Below are 18,923 nucleotides of genomic sequence, written 5' to 3'. Positions count from 1 at the left end.
CCACTTTCTCAAAAAGTGAGACAATAAGGAAGTAGTTGTGAAAAATAAGAGATGGCAGTAGAAAGAAAACAGACCAATTAGTGGCCAGATGAGAGAATAAGGGAAAGACTGGCAGTTTGTTCTATTGGTTACGGTGGAAGCGAAGGCAAGGAAAGGGATGAAAAAAGGATGAAAGAGAAAAGGCTTCTTACTAACAGTCATGATTCACATCAGTAATACATCAAGAGAATGAATTCATACTAAAAACATCAGAGTCTGAGAAGGCAGCCTTTACTTTTATCTGGCTGGGAGGTCTAAAGTAACCGAACCTCTCTTTCCTCAACTGAAAACTGGGACAACAATGCTTGGCACTACCTATATTACCAGGTTTGCCATGAGGACAGCATTTTGTAAATCATGAGGTACATAACCCACCCTCCCCCTTTCCCCAGTTAAATTCTTGTTTTCTATTCTAGTAACAATTCTAAGACAGAAGTCAAGGGCTTTGAAAATGGGGTTAAGTGACTTGCCCAGGATCATACATAGCTAGGAAGTGTCTGGAGCCAAATTTGAACCCAGAACCTCCCATCTCTGGGCCTGATGCTCTAGCTTCTGTGCTACTTAGCTGCCCCCAAAGTACTTTTATTTATTTTTTATTTTTAAAAATTGATTAATTAAGGAAAATTTTCCATGGTTACATGATTCATATTCTTTCCCTCCCCTCCTTCCACCCTCCTCCCATAGCCAATGAGCAATTCCACTGGGTTTTACATGTGTCCAAAGTACTTTTAAAATATGATAAATCACATTATCTTTAAAACTAGTCTTGCTTCTCCCAGAAGATTCTGAGGGTGATGTAGAAATTGTAACAGTCCACTAGTTATTGAATGGCTGGCCCCAGACATCAGGCCATGCCCCACTTTTCACAAATGATCCAGCCACCTACCTAGGTCATTTTCCAATGGGCCTCTGACTATGTAGCTCCCTTTTCCTCTTCCCAGAACAAAAATCCTTTCTCAGGGCACCTTTTCCCTATTTGTGTTCTTTTATCCTATTAAAATACAGTAAACTCCTTGAATTCAGGAACTTTCTCTTTAAATTCTGGCATCCTCAGAGCTTAGGAAAATGCTTGGTATATGTTTAGCACTTAATAAATGTTTTTTCCTCTCATTCATTCATTCATTCATTCATTCATTTATAATAAGGACATAAAACCCTAAAGATATCTCCTTCAGCCTTTTTAAGGTAATGCTAATAAAGATAATTCCCACAAAATGCTTACCTTGGATTTTTTTGAAAACTCTGGAATTCATGAACTTTAAAAACCTATCTGCATAAAAACTTGGTCTATGAACTGAAACGGTGTCCTGGAAAGACAAGATAGGTATCACAGAATTACTTCTCAGGTAATTCAATTCCATTCTAAAGACAATCTAAGTACAACAATATATAAAAACCAGGAGTTTGTTGAGATGTGGGAAGACTCTTGAGAAAAATCGTGATAACTATGTTTTCCATGACCCATGTCTCTGTCCACAAGGCTTTTCTGGGACACTAAGGAAAGCAATAAATCAAACACTGCCAATAACAGTTTACAGTATACTTGGATTTTCTTTAAACACAGATCCTACACATTCTGCCAAAGGACAGAAAGAGAAAATAAATGTCCCTGCACATGAGGTCTTCTACTGCTTAATGGAAATTATTAATTACTCATAATGGAAACAACAAATAGGGTAGATATTATCCTTTTGGGGAGGTCTCAATTAAACTAAAAAACAAAAACTAATATCACAGCATTGTTTGCAATATGAGAGGCGTTTCTAATTAGAAGACAACTAGATTTGAAATTGGAGGGAATATATGTTACCCATGTGATAAAAATCCTAATTCCATGGTTACATGACATTATTTGGGTTTACATCTATGTATACAACTCATCTTAGTTAAGGGAAAATGGGTTCATAAGTCAACCTAGTCAATGATTAAACATTTTATTGTAATGAAAGTTGACTTTGCCTCATGTCTCTATTCTGATGTGCTATTGTTAAAGTGTCTTCTTTTACAGTTATGCTTGGATAGCTCTTCTGTGGTAGAAGCAACACAATCAGATTAAAATTTTTTTTTTTTTTTTTTTTTTGTCAAACTGAGACAATCTGAGTGGCAGAGCGAAAAGAGTCCTGTAGTGGGAGTTTGAATCCTAGCTCTGCCATTAAGCTAGCTTTGGGTCCTTAGGAAAAGATTTTCATTTCTCTGGCCTTCAGTTTTCTCATCCCTCAAATAAGGAGATGTGACCAGACAACATCCAAGACTCTTTTCAGCTCTGACATGCTATGAATCTATTGCTATTTGAAGATTCTTTACTAATGATAATTGTAAAAGAATAAAAAAAGTTAAGGAATAATAGCAAAAAAGAGCCAGATCCACAATTTATATTACCTCATTTTCCCTTTCAGACTCAAGATCATTCTCAATATAGGAACTTGCTTAAAAGAAAGAACCATCTTTTTTTTCCGCATAAAAGGAGGTTTGTTAGATATGAGAAAGTAAAATGTTAACTATGAGAAATGAACTACAATGCATGGCATGAAACAACTGATAGTTGAGAATGATTCTAGGGGAGGTATGTGGCATGTCATTCCCAGGAAAAATATAATTAATTCACTATTATTAAAGTTGGTGCAGAGACTCATCCTTTCTAGAAGAGAAGGACAATTATATTTGATTTTCCTTCAACTAAGAGTCTAAAACCATCTTATTAAAAAATAGCTGCCTTATTCTTTGGCTAACTTAAAAAAATGGTTCAGACCTGTGATTTCATCAATTTTGAGAACTACTCTTGAGGAAATTTCCTTCACTAATGCAGACTGACAATTCATCTGTAATTTATGATGCTAGACTTATCATGTAGTACCATGAGGTCCAGAAATGAGTTGCCCACTGTCAGAGAGCCAATAAGTATCAGAGGAAGAACTAGAACTCTGATCTTTCTACTCCCAGGTCTTCACTCTGTCTCGACCAATATCCTGTCATCCTATGATATCAGTAAAGGATGTAGGTGATGTGGAGCTTTTTTGATCAATTATTAGAAGATTATAAATTAGAGTTCAAATGTAGTCACATCACAATGGTAGTGATTCTGAATTTAATTCCATTTAGTATGATATGAGATAAAGAAAGATGGAAGAGGAAAAATTCATTTCTCCCTAATTAGTTTCCTTTTCTTTTATGTCACTCATAATTGGAGAAAGCATTTTTTAATATAAGATAATCCATAAACTTGTCATAGGAGGAATATATTTTCCATAAGAGACAGCTAAGTGGCATAGGGTGGCATAGCTGGCCTTGGGAGTCAGGAAGACTTGAGTTTAAAACCTGCTTCAGGCTTCTTAGTTGTGTGACCCTGGGCAAGTCACTTAACCTTTATGTACTTTTGTTTCCTCATCTGTAAAATGAGAGGTGTTGTAATCACTGGCTTCTAAGATCTCTTCTAGCTCTAAATATATGATTTTACAATCCTCTAAGTGTTAACCCACATATGTACATATGGATAGCTTTGAGGACTGAAAGAAGTTCATTTTGACTGTCCAATTTTTCCTACTCTTGTCTATAAATAAAAGAAATATTTTTGTCCTTTCTTCCTTTTTTGATTTTGCCATCAATGTTCAGTTGGACCATGATTTCTTTAGATATTATTTAGTTGAAGGAAGGATAGAAGGGTCATTCAAATATCAGGCCAGGTCCAGAGATCAGTGTTTGCAAGCCTACCACATTTGAATATTGTCTATTTACCAATCTTGATTGCCTTCTGGATGGACTTAAGCAGACTTAAATCTGTGATTTACACATTCTGAGTTGGCAGAAGCTTTCCTGTCTTCTGCCCGTGGAGGCTAGTGGCTCGTTTTTCTGTCATATAAAGTCAATTGGGAGCAAAGAGTAATCAAAATTTTAACAACTCAGGAAGAAATAGCTTACCCCATCATAAACAAGTGCTTTCCAGGAATGTTCTAACTTCTTCATTAACCTAAACATGCACAAATTAAAAAAGAAAACCATGGGAAATGATATTTTAGAATAACGTATTGATCATTTTAGAAATATTGCAAAAGTTTTAAAAAATACCTCTTCTTACCTATAAGATTGCAGAATATCAATAATGCCCATAAATAAAAGCAGCTTTTCTCCTTTATGGCTTTTAGCTGGAATGCCTCCCATTCTGTTGATGGGACAAGGAGAAAATATTTCATTATGTATCATAGACTAAAATGTTTTTTAAAATGTCATTATTAATAGGTGATCTACAACTATTTTTTCTTTCTTAAAAAGTTTAATTAATTAATTAATTAAGAATATTTTCCATGGTTACATGATTCAGTTCTTTCCCTCCCCTTCTCCCACGTCCCTCCTATAGCCAATGAGCAATTCCACTGGGTTTTGCACATGTCATTGGTGATCTACATCTATTGAAAATACAATAAATTTGGTAACCACATTGAATAATCTGGTATTTTCTCTGCTTCTAGTCTCCCCTCCAGATAAATCCACCTAAATGCATAGATCAAGTTGTCCTTGTTGTTCTCACTGTTGTGGTCCCTCCCCTCCTCTTCCCCTCTTCTTTCCCCTCCTTATCTCCCCCCCCCCCTTCTTCCTCTCTTCCCTCTCCCTTCATCCTGCTCATCCTCCCACCTTTGTTTATCATCCCCTCTATGTAAAACATTTTCTTATCCTATCTTTATCAGGTCAAATTCTGCCTATCCTTCCAAGTTCACTGGAAACAATTTATCCTTCAAATAATCTTCTCTCTCTTAGCTAGAAATTATTCCTCATGTTTTTGAAATCTTATAGTACACTGTAACTCTATTTTATGTGTTTTCTCTTTTTTTAAAGATCATATTTATTTGTGTATCTGCATTTTCACTTCTTTCCCCCTGAGATTATAAGCAAGTAGAAGGGGAGGGACTCTATCATATTCACCTTTGTGGCTTATTCAGGGTTAAGCACATTGTCTTACACATTCAAGGCCCCAAATGAGTTTTTGTTAAATAGATTTTTATAACTAATTTTTTAGAGTAATAAGAAACAAAGATGATGCAGTTTCCCTCCTGCCCCTTTTTAAAGAAGGACTGAGATTTAAGGCTACTCTTTGGACAATCTTGAATCAAGAACCCCAGTCCACAGAGGCTGATTTTAGCATAAATGATGTAGTTAATCATAAAGGGTTGCCTGGGAATGGTGAATTAGATTTATAGAGTTTGTCTCACTTCATCCTTCCTGTTCTTTAAGTTGTCTGCAGGTTCGGACACGGCTAGTCACTATCCAATCTCTCCTAAACAATACTTCCTCCTTTGTATCCTGTGGCAGTAATCTCTTCTCATTCTCCCACTTGTCTGACTGCTTCTTCTCAGCAAAGCAGACAGAATCTTCATCTATATCCTGCCTCCGTCATCCCCTCACCACTCCTTTTCCCTCCCCCTTCTTTTGGTTTCCTTCTCATCCTACTGTCTCTTCTCCCTTTAGACCATCTTTCTTAGTAATATCACATGAGTTTAACGATCATTTCTACAAAGAATACTCTCAAATCTATATATCAGTCTCAACACTTCTCTAAGAGTGCTATGAACGTAGTAGGCACTTGGCAAATGTTTGTCCGAATGAATCAAATGTAAAAGTACAAAGACTGGAAAAATGATTTGGAATATGGAAGATTCTTCTATGACAGCTAAACATGCCAATGATCTGGTCAACAATCAAATAATCTAGAAACTACAATTAAGGCAAGAGGAAACCAGTTTTAAAATTGTGAACTCCCATTCTCAGATCATTTATGTGCATGAGGATATGCAAATGATTTCATTTCTTTGCTTTGGCTTGGTTTCTGTTAGTAAATATGCAATTTATACATGTAAAAATATACTAAAGTTACTGTCACATCTGGTGGAGGCTACAGATTACATCTGCCATCTTTATACCACCAAACAAAAATCTCTTACTGTAGAAAAGAAGCTTTAAAAAACAATCATAATGACTGTCACGCACTGAGGTGATAGATAACGAATCAAAGTTATTATTTCCTATTCCCAAGTGATATTCTCTAACGGAAGCTCTGAATAATTAATATTAAAGAAGAAAAACAAAATCCTTCAAGACTTTGAGTTAATTCTTAGAAAGTGGACTCTTCTAAACAAAAAGATGAAATGGGATTGAAAGGTTGTCAACTATAATGAGGAAAGCTACAACTCACTTATCTTTTATTAACTAGAAAATAATTATGAGTTTATTAATCTTATTTCTAAGATATGTCCATGTTAGAAGTTAGGTGAGTAAATTTAAAATATTTATTTATATAAACACAACAAATCTGCCACAATAATAATAACTAGCATTTATATAATGATTTAAGATTTAAAAGGAATTAAATAAATATTATCTCATTTTACCTTCACAACAACCCTGGGAGGGAAGTGCTATTATCATACCCATTTTATAGATGAAAAAACTGAGGCAGACAGAGGCTAAGTGACTTGCCCATGGTCATCCAGCTAGTAAGAATTTGAGGCCACATATGAATTGAGGTCCTCCTGATGCCAGGTTTAGAACACTACTGAGCTACCTTGTCTAAGAGGAATAACTGAGTATGATGTTTCTCTGGTTTTTAAGTACATGAAAGCCTCTCTGTGGGAAATAAATTAAATGTGTTTCACATGGCCTGAGAGGGAAGTGCTAGGAAACATGGGTAGAAGTTGTGAAGAAGAAACATAAGGCTTGATATAAGGAAAATTTGGGTATGATTGGGGCTATTCAAAAGGGGAAGGAGATGGTGGAAATTCCTTCACTGGAAATCATCAAAACAAAGGCTGAATGACTTTCCATTAGGTGTCTTGTGGGGATTTTTCCCCCACAGGTATGGGATAGACTGAGATCTCGTTCAACCCTAACTGTGACTCTCTTACTATTCCAGCATTAATACTTAAACACTGATACTTACGTATTAGTACTCTCAGTGATCACACAATCTCCAGATTTCCCTGGGCCTTGGATAGATTCCATTGCTGTTGAGTAGAGGACTTTCTGTATGCCAGGCCGCTTAGCATCAGGTACATTCTGTGAGCTTTCTCCTTCCTTTTCTTTCAGTGAATGGTCCAATATATGGATTCCCAGCAAAAGGCTATAGTCCATTATTTTGAAACTTTCCAACACCTAGGAACAAAAAAGAGTCAAATGTACTTGGGAACCATAAAGCTTTGACCCCAGGGGATTCTCCTCAGCAACCCAGAGGGGTCCAGAATTATAGAGAAGTGCTGTGTGTCTAAGAATGCTGTAATTAGTCAGTGAAAAGAGGCCAAACTAAAGAGAAATGGGGGAAAAATAAGAGTATATTAACATAACCAAGATATCATCAATTCACATATGATAAACTTTTCTTCCATCAAAAATGAGAATTGCAAGTTGGCAATTTTCTGTAAACCAAAAATTATTACTATTAAATTTCAGGGATTTTGAGTTGGGAGAGACCTGTTAGAGATTAACTAGTCCATCTCCTTCATTTTATAGATGAGAAGACTGAAGCCCAGAATGCTGAATTGACTCATCAGAAGTCACGCACCTTTAAAAAGTATAACTAGGATATGTACCTCGGTCCTAGACTTTAAATTCTTTTTAAAATTTCCATATTATTCATTTTTGTAATAGTGTAATCTTTTAAAACTAAAGCCTCAAATCAGATACCCATATAAACAAGTGATAAATCAGATGCTTTCTTCTGGAGTTCTACTCCCACAGTTCTTTCTCTAGTTGTGGATAGCATTCTTTCTCATAAGTCTCTCAGAATTGCCCTGAATCATTGCATTACTATTAGTGGCAAAACCAATTACATTTGATCCTGGACTTTAAATTCTGAAAATTTTCCAAAATGCCTAAGAGTAGGATCTGCCATTTTTTACCTCTTTGTCTCCTCACCTCTGAGCCCAAATGTAGTGGGTGCTTAATAAATGAATAAGGGTGGGTGGATCTCACTTGTTTCTTTTCTTTTTTTATGGCAAATTTAAAGTATTTGGAGGATACCATTGTAAGAGGTGATGATTTGTTGTAGTTGTTGTTGAGTCATTTTAGTTGTGTCTGACTCTTTGTGACTCCATTTGGGATCTTCTTAGCAAAGATACCAGAGTAGCCTGTCGTTTCCTTCTTCAGTTCATTTTAAAGAGGTGGAACTGAGGCAAAAAGGGTCAAGTGACTTGCCCAACCAAATTCAGACAATAAGTGTCTGAGGTCAGATTTGAACTTGGGAAGATGAATTTTTCCAACACCAAGTCAGGCACTCTATCCATTGTATCACTTAGCTGGCCTCCCTTCTCTCTCTCTTTCCCTGTCTCTCTGTCTCTCTTTCTCTCTCTGTGTTTCTCTGTTTCTGTCTCCCTTTCCTTCCTTCCTTCCTTCCTTCCTTCCTTCCTTTACCTTCTGTCTTAGAATCAATACTGTGTGTTGGTTCCAAGGTAGAAGAGTGATAAAGACAAGGCAATGGGGGTTAAATGACTTGCCCAGGGTCACACAGTGAGGAAGTGGCGGAGGTCACATTTGAACCCAGGACTTCCTGTCTCTGGGCCTACCTCTTAATGTACTGAGCCATTTAGCTGCCCCATCACTTGTTTCTTAAAGGCAAAGACTGAAGCCATTCAATAGTGGGGTCAGGAAAAAGTTCACTTTAAATCAGAATTCTGCTAGAATCAACTCACATATTGTACTTGTCTAAATGGCTGGAGAGGTCTAAAGGTCATTTGTTTTCAATGTTTGTTCTCAAAACTTGCTTCTCTCCCAACCAAACCTTCCTTAGAATGTAACCCTAAAGAAGGATTAGAGCTTAAAACCGCATTATATTCTCAACAGTCAGTAAGAGAGAGGATTAAATGTAGCTAGTCTGTTCTGGACAAGGTAGACGGAGCTGGATAAAACAGATGTTTGGTAGGTAAAAAGATTTCCAGTGTCAGCTATAAGGGTCAACTCTATGCAACAGAATTCAGACATAAATCATTTCTAATGAATGCATCCTAAGTGCATGTGGGAAATTTCCATACTCATCATTCCTCCCAGGTAGGCTGGTCTAAAATACATTCCTTTATGGCCAACCACCCTAAAGATGATTTAAAAAATATATTTTTTTGCATTTCCTTCATTTAAAAATACACCATCCTTCCCCACTTGCCCTGTACCCTTGAAAGCCATCTCCTGTAACAAAGGTTGTAAAAAAGGAAATTAAAAAGGGCAGAGCAGCAAAACGAAGCAACAGAGCAACAATGCCTCACAGCATATACAGTGTTCTATAACTCACTGCCTTCCACCCCTGTGAAGAATCAAGGTGCATTTTCTCATCTCTTCTTTGCAGATCTGTCCCAAAGAATACATTTTCCCCCTCTAAAAGAGAGAGCTTGAGTTTCCTGATATGCATGCTGACCTCCTCTAAAATGAACTACTAAAATATCTTACATTATCATTTCTTATGCAAAGCTACTCAGGAAATGAAGAGTCCAGAAAGCAATAGAATCCCTGATTAGGAGAGCAGGCAGTCGTCATCATGCCTTTTTTTCTTTCTTTTTTAAAGAATTTTTATTTTATTTTTTCTCAATTAGATGAGTTTAGAATTTTTTTTAAATCCTTACTTTTTTTCTTAGAATTGATCCTATTAATTCCAAAGCATAAGAGTGGTAAGAACCAGTATTAAGCGACTTGCCCAGCTCAATTATATGTGAAAACAATTTTTAACATTTTTTAAAAACAATTTTTAAGTTTCAAATCTCTTCATCCCTCCTTTCCCTCTTCCTTTCCTTCATCATAATGCCTTGTTAATTTTCTGCCATATATTATTTAGGTCATGCATTGGCTCTAAAGCTAATTCTCAATTATTTAAGGACTAATTTTTGTTCAGTCATTTCAGTTGTGTCTGACTCTTCATGACTTTATATGAAATTTTCTTGGCAAAGATATTGGAGTCTTTGCTACTTCCTTCTCCAGCTCATTTTACAGATGGGGAAACGAAGGTAAACAGGATTGAAGGACTTGTTCAGGGTCACACACCTAGTAAGTGTCTGAGGTCAGATTTGACCTTAAGAAAATGAGTCTTCTCGCTTCCAAGTCCAGAGCTCTATTGACTGTGCCTCCTAGCTGCCCATGGCTCCCTAGTTCATTAACAATCTAGAACTCCTGGATGTTCCCTATTCTTCCTGGAGCTACTCGCCTTTCATATTCCTAACATCAATATACTATTTATTAGTACCTCAGCTAAAGATCTTGAAAAGAATGAGGGTATTCTTAGAGAGGTCTTTTTGCCTTGTCTTTCTGTACTTCAGTTTATCCTCTCCTTAGCAGTCAAAGGGATCTTCATAAAGCACAGGTATTACCATGCTATTCCTCCTATTCAATAAATTCTAATGGCTTCCTATCACTTTCTGGGTCAAATATAAAATCTTCTGTTGCTTTTTCTTACAAAGTCCTTTGTAACTTGCCCCTGTCTTTCCATTCCAGTCTTCTTATGTCTTCTCCTATTATTTTTAAAAAACCCTATTTCTGTCTTAAAATTGATACTGTGTATTAGATTCAAGACAGAAGAGCTGTTAAGAGCTAGATATTAGGAGATTAAGTGATCTGCTCAGGATCACACAGCTAGGAAGTGGCTAGGGTTGCATTTGAACTCAGGACTTCCCACATATTCTCTGATCCAGTGACAGCAATCTCTTTTTTGTTCTTTAAACAGGATACTCCATCTCCCATGAGTATTTTCACTGGTTGTCCTTGATATCTTGAATATTCTTCTTCTTCATCTCTGCCTCCTGTATTCCTGCCTTCTTCTTATTTGTTGTTGTTCAGTCATGTTTGATTCTTTGTGATCCCATTAGGAATGTTCTTGGCAGAGATATTGGAGTGGTTTGCCCTTTCCTTTTCCAGTTCATTTTACAGTTAAAGAAACTGAAATAAACAGGGCTAAGTGATTTATTCAGGGTCACAGAACTAGTAAGTAGGAGGATTTGAACTCATGAAGATAAGTCTTCTTGACTCCAGGTCTGATACTCTATCCACTATGTCACCTAGCTGCCCCTTGCTTCCTTAAAATTCCAGCTAAAATCCTACCTTCTACAGAAAGCTTTTCCTAATCTCCCTTAATTCAAATACCTTTTCTCTGAAATTGTCTCTAATTTATCCTGTATATAGTTTGGTTTTTTTTTTTAAAAGCATGATCATGTGAATACTATCTCCCCCACTGGACTTTGAGGCTAACTGAGATAGACTGGAAAGTGTTAATTAAGGAGTCAGATGACCCATGTTCAAATTGCAGCATTAACATTTACTATTCCTTCACCTCTCTGGCTTTCATTTCCTTATCTGTCAAATGAGGGACTTTGACTTAAAAGTCTGAGGTTTTTTTTCAGCTCTAAATCTGAAAACTATGAAATAATTAGTTTCATTATCAGTTAGTGCTTTAGAACAGGGGTCACCAAACATTTTTGGTCACATGCTCATCAATAAAGCACTTCTGAGCATGTCCCTTCAATATATGTATAGTTATAAGTTACATACTTGTTTTATTCTAATATATTATGTATGTTATAAAGAACACACAAAATAGATTTTTTCCAACCAAAAAAGTAGAGATGATTTATTATACAAGTGCTATAATTAGCCACAAAGAAAACAATCAGTACAGAATGTCAAGAGGTTTCCATGGCACACAGCTAAGTGAATTATTTCAGCCAATATAGACCTTGCATTAAAAGATGGAATGTTCTTTGTTAGCAAAAAAAATAAAAAAATTTAAAGGATAAGATAAAGATGGAATAAATAATTTTACATTAAAATTTTACTCATTAATGATACAAAATCTCCCTTTTTTTGCTCTCACTGAAAATATTATTTCTTACTGCCCACCACCTTAAAGTGCAAAGTCTACTCTCAAAGATGTCTCATGCAGCCATGAAGTGACTAGGGCAGTGATGGTGAACCTTTTAGAGGTTCTGGGCTGCTGGGTGGAAGGGCAGGTGAAATGAGGAATGTTGAATGTAGAGAGGGGGAGGGGAGTGGACCAAGTGCTCTGCCCTCCCTCCAGCTCTGCCACCTGTGAGTCATTCACCTTACTCACTGTGTGCTCCCATTCGGCTGCTGGGCGGAGGGGCAGGGGATGTGAAAAAATGTCATCAGGTACAATGGAGAGGGGGAGGGGAGCAGCTCCTTCTGCCTTTCTAGTAATGAACTCTGGTTGGGGTAAAGGGGGCAACGTGCCCACAGAGAGTGCTCTGCATGCCACCTTTGGCATAAGTGCCATGTTTGCCATTTCTGGACTAGGGGATATGATCAGTCAGGGGGCGGGAAATTCTGCCAACTGCAATTGCACAGTTACTGTTGAAGCTGCTCAGGTCTCTGTTACGTTATAACTTTCTGAGAGTTAAATGCTAAGCTTGGAAAGAGAATGAAAGCTTCCCTAGAAGTAAGAGGGGCTGCAGTTGAGGAGCTTTGGGGGATAACAGGTAAAGGTTAGATGTGGTTCTTTTGGAGACAAACCCCATGATTAGCTAATGTGGGCAGCATAGGACAAGGCTTGACTCCCCATTTTCTCCACTGATTAATCACATAACACTTGCGGTCTTGTTCCAGCCCCTACACCACTTTTCTGCATCAAGAAACTCAGCAAAGAAGGAAGATGAAACTTTTTGGGAAAGTGAACTTTAAAAAATTAATCAGTGATTTCCAGGGAACTACAAGATATATTTCTATAATAACATGGAAAAATCAAGAGTTTTCCTTGATAGATACCAATTAATCCCAAAGTTTTTTTACTTTAAGCACTTCTCTGGACACAATGATGACTTTTATAATAGGAGGTGGGAAAGCTTGCTGGGTAAGAGACAATTTCTTTGCTAGAGAGTTCTAGGAGGGTATCTATGATTTAGCAACCAGTCTGCCTCATAAATTGACTAAATCAGAATGATAAATGAGTAAGAGGGCATACATGAAGGGTAGCAATGAGCTGACTTGAAAAAAGAAAGCTGTAAAGTATCCCTTGAAGATAACATGACAGAAGCATAATAGAGATTAGACTCATTTACTGCTCAGAGAGCTATAAGGAAAAATCAAATAGAGACCAAAGTTCAAATATGTTGTTGAGTAGTTTCAGTGATGTTTGACTCTTTGTGGCAACATTTGGGAGTTTCTTGGCAGAGATACTGGAGTAGTCCAGGTCATTTAACAGATGAGAAAACTGAGGCAAACATGTTTAAATGACTTGCCCACACAGCTAGTAAGTGTCTGAAGCTGGATATGAAGTCAATTCATCTTGATTTCAGGGCCAGTGTTTTATCCACTGAGCCACCTCGCTGCCCATCACATACATAAGGTTTTCTAAAATGACAACAGCATCAAATACAAATGTCTATGGATGAAAACACAATGTGGGACTTACTGTTTGGAGTACTTGAATGTCACATCTCAAATGAAAGCACTCTCTGAACTTGAAACGTTTTTCTATTTTAAGAAACCAGTATCACAGACAACAAATACTCTGTGTCTAGAACTCATCCATCCTATGACTTGGGCCATCCTGAAAGTCTATCTAACTTGGTAGAACCTGTTAAATCTTATATTCTCCTAGTTTAGATCTCGAGACTCCAGGGTCCCCTCCAAACTATGCCTGAGCAACTTTATAGAGATGGTAAAACAACTCAACAGACTGGTCAAAGATGCCACTAGTCCATGGGATTAACTTTCTTTCAGATCTTTCAGAATGACTCTCCTCCCCTACTGTCACCACACTAAGAAAAACTCAGATTTGTGCCAGAAGCAAACATACTAAGAATTCCCTTCCCCTTCGCCCCAGCAAATTTCCACCAAAGAAAATAAAAGGCACCAGAGAAGAGTCAGAACTTTTAAGATTTTTTTTCAGTGATTGATACCCATTAGGCATGTCCTGATTTCTTTAAGTGCCCTGGGCTTATGGGCACATATTAATTTTGCTCCGTTGATTCAGAAATAAGATTGATAGCAAAGGGAAGGTATTCTTGTGAACACACTGTAAATTACTACATCTAAAAAGCTAGATCAAGAATATTTTGATTTTCTATTGACCAATACACATTATACTACAATTTTAGTGAAGTGGTGCAATGGACAGAGAACTGGACTTGGAGACATGATGATTTGAATTCAAATCTGGCAGTATGAAGTCACTAGTTGTGTGATCCTGGATAACTCACTTTACCTTTGTTTGCCTCATGTTCTTCATTTGTAAAATGAGGCTAATTTTGTGAGGGAAAAAATGAAATAATATTTATAAAAGTGCTTTGCAAACCCCAAAGTCCTACATAAATGCTAGCTTTTTAAATTATTATTACTGTTCCTTCCTTGTGTTATATAGGTAACAAAAACTGCCTGTTTTCGTAAATATTTCCTTCAAAGAAATAAACTGAATCAAAAAGCAAACTGTGGACTAGTTCTTTAGAGGCAGTGTGGCATCCTGGATGGAATACTACGCATGAAGTCAGCAAGATTTGGGTAAAACATTGACTTAGCTGTATGACTTTGGGCAAGTCACTTAACCTCCATTAGTCTTAGTTGAATTATCTATAAAATGGAGATGACAATGATATCTACCTTAAAGAGATGTTGTAAAGGTCAAATGAGATAATGCAAGTAAAGGACTTTGTAAACCTCCTACTACTATATAAATGTTCGCTATGATTATGAGAAGGACATGGATGATTCTGAATGAGAGCTATGCCAGGACTATAAAAGCTCTCAGTATCACTTCACGTAGTGAGAAACACTTTGGCAGAAAGACACATCCCAGCAATTCTATTATATTAATTTCATTGTTCATCTTTTAAGTATCCACAAATTAGCCTGTGTTATAAAATGGCTTTAACATCTTTCTCATATTAAACTAAACTGTTTAACTTCAATAACAGCTTGTTGTGATAGGAAGAATATTGGATTATTGTCTTGATTCTGCTACTTACTAGTTTTGTGGGCCCTTGGGGAAGTCAATGTCTCTGAGTCTCAGCTTCTCTACTTGTAAAATGAATATTACAATAATATTCTTCCTGCCTATCTCACACGATCATTGTGAGGATAAAAGGGTATTTGCTGTGACTGAGTTGTTTTTCAGACTTGTCTGACTCTTCATGATCTGATTTGGGGTTTTCTTGGCAGAGATACCAGTTCCTTCTCCAGCTCATTTAAAGGATGAGGAATCTGAGGCAAACAGGGTTAAGTGACTTGCCCAGGGTCACACACAGTTAGCTAGTAAGTAAATAAGGCCAGATTTGAATTTAGGAAGATAAGCCTTCCTGATTCCAGGCCCAGTGCTCTTATCTATTGTGCCACCTAATTGCCCCCAAAGGGGGCATTCATTACTTTCAAATTCCTTTGTAAGTAGATTTGCCCTAAACCAACTGAAAGTAAGTTCCCACTCGCTTTCTTTTATTACCTAGGGTAGAGGCAAAAAAAGAAATCGAGAAAGTCTGGTACCCAACATTCTAAAAGATAAAGAAAAGACCCCGAGTGCTTCAATAGTCAAATCTGGTTGATAGTTTTAGAACAAAGGCTGATGTGACTAGGAAGTAAGAAAAGATAAGAGAAAAGGAAATAGTTTATTATTTTTTTCTCTGTCCTTTTAGAATTCTTTTAGCATCCTTGAAAAAAAATGCAAAAATCTTCCATGAGAGATTAGACTCATGTTTTCACTGTGAAAGGTCATAACAAAGAAACATCTATCTAAAGCACCATATTCTCACCAGCTTTTTTTTTTTTAAACCCTTATCTTCTGTCTTAGAATTGATAAAAGTATCACGTCCATGGCAGAAGAGAAGTAAGGGCTAGACAACTGGGGCTAAGTGACTAGCTAGGAAGTGTCTGAGGCCAGATTTAAATCCTGTCCTCCCAACTCCAGGCCAGGCAGCCTATCCAGTGAGTCACCTAGCTGCCCCTTTTGTAAATTTTCAAAGAGAAATTGATAGAAAAGAGTTCTAAGGATCAAAAAACTATGTTCATACCAATATTTTAAACCATATTCATAAATCCTATTGTTGATAAGAGCAGGGATGGATTTTGGCCACATATACCTAAGAGTTGTTATTTGTATCCTCTTGTGATTTTAAATAAGAAACAAAATAAATATTCTAGAAGCTAACTCAAGCGCTCCCAAAAATTTCCAACATTTTCTAACACAATAGATGGCACTGAGCTCAGTCATATTATTTCTTGAATATCAGTATGAGGCTGACATTTCTGGTTGTTTTGTTAACTCTGAATTTCCTATTCAAAACAGCAGGCCATCATGCAAATAGATGCCTTTTCACCTAGCTTATTCAGGACTCAACTTCCTGAATTATAAAGGAGAAAGTTATTAATCAATGAACATTCATTAAATGCCTAGTATGAGCCAGGCACTGTGCTAAGCTCTGAGGATATGAAGAAAAGCCGAAATCTGAACTCTGACCTCATGGAACTTATATTCTAATGGGAGAGACAATATATAGATAATTGTGTAGTTATAAAATATTTACAGTATAAGGCACTAGCAGTTGGCAGTCTTGATCAGGAAAGGTCTCCTGCTGTTGAGAATTTGAAATTATATTCTTTTCAGTGTTGCTGTTTAATTTAGATATTTTTCAATATTACATATATATGTGTGTGCATGTATGCACGGAAGCAAAGGAGGAAGGGAGAGAGGGAGAAAAAGAAGAAGGAATGGGAAAGCGTTATGTAGTTATTTAAATTTTACAATTTAACTAAAACTTCAAGTAAACTGGAAAGGGGGATTTTTTTTACTAGAAACCTTTTTCTCTGTCTTCAGAAAGAACTAACTAACAGAATGCTGAGAGGAAGTATGTCTTTTATAAAATAAGTACTCAATAAACATTTCTTATTGTCTGAAAGTAAGGTGATAGTATGAGACTATTAGCTTAAAATAAAAAGAAATAAAATAATAAATAATAAATAATAAATAAACAAATAAATAAATAAATAAAATAAAAATCTGGTGATGACTTGGGATACTATTAATGACTGCTATTCATATCTAAGGCTCTTTCCTTGTAAAAACTCTGTGAAATTGTTAAGACCTTATTATCTTTATTTTATAGATAAGGAATTGGGACTCAATGACGTTAAGTGGTTTTTTCCAAGGATTCCCAGTAAGTGTCAACAGTGAGACTTGACTCCAGATCTCCTGACTTCAGTTCCAGAGTTCCTTCTATTCTAGTTAGGTAGCTATATGGTACTTACAGGAAGAGTCAAGTTCCGATCCAGTTTTGGACACTTACTAGCTGTGTATTCCTGGGTAAATCACTATGTCAGTTTCCTTACATGTGATATGGTTCATAATAGCATCTCCCTTCCAGGGTTGTTGTTAGGATCAAATGAGATAATATTTGCAAAGCTCTTAGGACAATGACTGGTAGCATTTAATAAATTCTTATTATGTTCCTTTCTATTCTGTTCCATTATTATTTCCTGCAACAAGGATAACATTCATTCCATGTACAAAATAAGAAGAAAAAAGAGAAAAAGCCAGGAACAAAACATACAGTCCTATAACCCATGTTGTATGCTCACATGCATGTTTACATGTATGCACACACAGAGATACTTGTACACACATATAAATGTATAATAACAACATTTACAAAATGCAGATATTACTCTCTTCCCCTAAAAGCCACTTGCCATGGATGTTTATCTTGTTTTGGCAGAAAAAGATGAAATCGAGTCTATGTTGGCTTTCTGTTTCCCCACACTTCATGATTTCTTCTGTACATTGCTCCAGTAACAAACACAACTGTTATTTACAGAAATTCTCGGAACTTATTGCTTCTTAAGTGACACAAACAAATGCTGGCTAAAGGGCAAAGTTATTTTGTGACAAATTAGTCACAAATATAGTAGGGACAAGAAATCACAGCAGTCAGCTCTCAGGAACCTTTGCCAGTATTGCTCATGACATCCCAGTTGTTGTTCAGTCATTTTTCAGTCATGTCCTACTTTTTGTGTCTTTATTTAGGTGTAGTTTTTTGTTTTTTGTTTTTTACAAAGATACAGGAATAGTTTGCCATTTCCTTCTTCTCATTTTACAGATTTGGAAACTGAAGGATATAGGATTTACACAAAATTGGGAGGGGCAGAATTCCGAAGAAGACAAAATTATTTATTTTTATTCATTTAGTATACTAAGTTAGTTAGCTCTCAAAATCTGACCCCAGCCAATGAAAGGCTCTGATAACCTTGAAGAGCTAGGTCCCAGATAGTGTGAATAAAGAATCCTGTAAAGTTGGTTTGGATTAGTATGAATAACGAGTGCCGTAAATGGTCGCATTATTTTAATTTGCATAGCATATTTCCATTGAGTTGAATCCAATGACTATATTTTGCATAATCATAACTTAGAATAATAGTATGAATTTGAATACACAGGAATACTTCATGAAATTATTTGCACTAATCAGGACGTATTTCTATTTCACAGTATAACTGCAAAAGGAAATTGGTTAAGTAAAAATAATGATGATGATAATTATAATAGCTAACATTTATATAATGCTTACTATGTGCTAGTTACTATGCTAAGCACTTTACAATAATTATCACATTTGATATCTTCATGTATTTAGAAATTCTAGAATGAAACATGTTATACGAAAGAATAACTGCTTTCAGGTAGTTCTCAATAATTTGTGCTTTTTTTTTTTTTTTTTTGGTCCTGATTTTGTCCCTCCCTGGACTTCAGTGGTGCTGGAAGGGAGAATGAGCTTGCTTGACTTTGGGCAACTGCCTCATTTAAATCCAATTCAAGGACAAATGAAGACAACATTCCATGATGTCATTGGTCTTATTTGGAAATGAAAGATGAACACAACAAAGAATTTATCCTAAAGGGGGTGGAATTACATAGATAGAGACCTAGGATAAAGCCT

General features: G+C 36.3%; 1 protein-coding gene across 1 annotated transcript in view; it reads right to left on the bottom strand.

Moving 5' to 3' along the window:
- PIP5K1B (phosphatidylinositol-4-phosphate 5-kinase type 1 beta) overlaps nt 1–18,923 on the bottom strand; it is a 326,251-nt gene that overhangs the window by 87,905 nt on the left and 219,423 nt on the right. The window contains exons 8-11 of the mRNA XM_044659358.1: nt 6,965–7,176; nt 4,112–4,195; nt 3,955–4,003; nt 1,262–1,346 (exon numbers count right to left, since the gene is read on the bottom strand). Of these exons, the coding sequence (XP_044515293.1) occupies nt 1,262–1,346; nt 3,955–4,003; nt 4,112–4,195; nt 6,965–7,176 (430 nt within the window). The remainder of the gene's footprint in view (nt 1–1,261; nt 1,347–3,954; nt 4,004–4,111; nt 4,196–6,964; nt 7,177–18,923) is intronic.

The sequence above is a fragment of the Gracilinanus agilis genome, chromosome 1 (genome assembly GCF_016433145.1).
Source record: "Gracilinanus agilis isolate LMUSP501 chromosome 1, AgileGrace, whole genome shotgun sequence".
Taxonomy (NCBI): domain Eukaryota; kingdom Metazoa; phylum Chordata; class Mammalia; order Didelphimorphia; family Didelphidae; genus Gracilinanus; species Gracilinanus agilis.
Note: the sequence above shows the minus strand (reverse complement) of the source record. Positions and strands in the feature narration are given on the sequence as shown.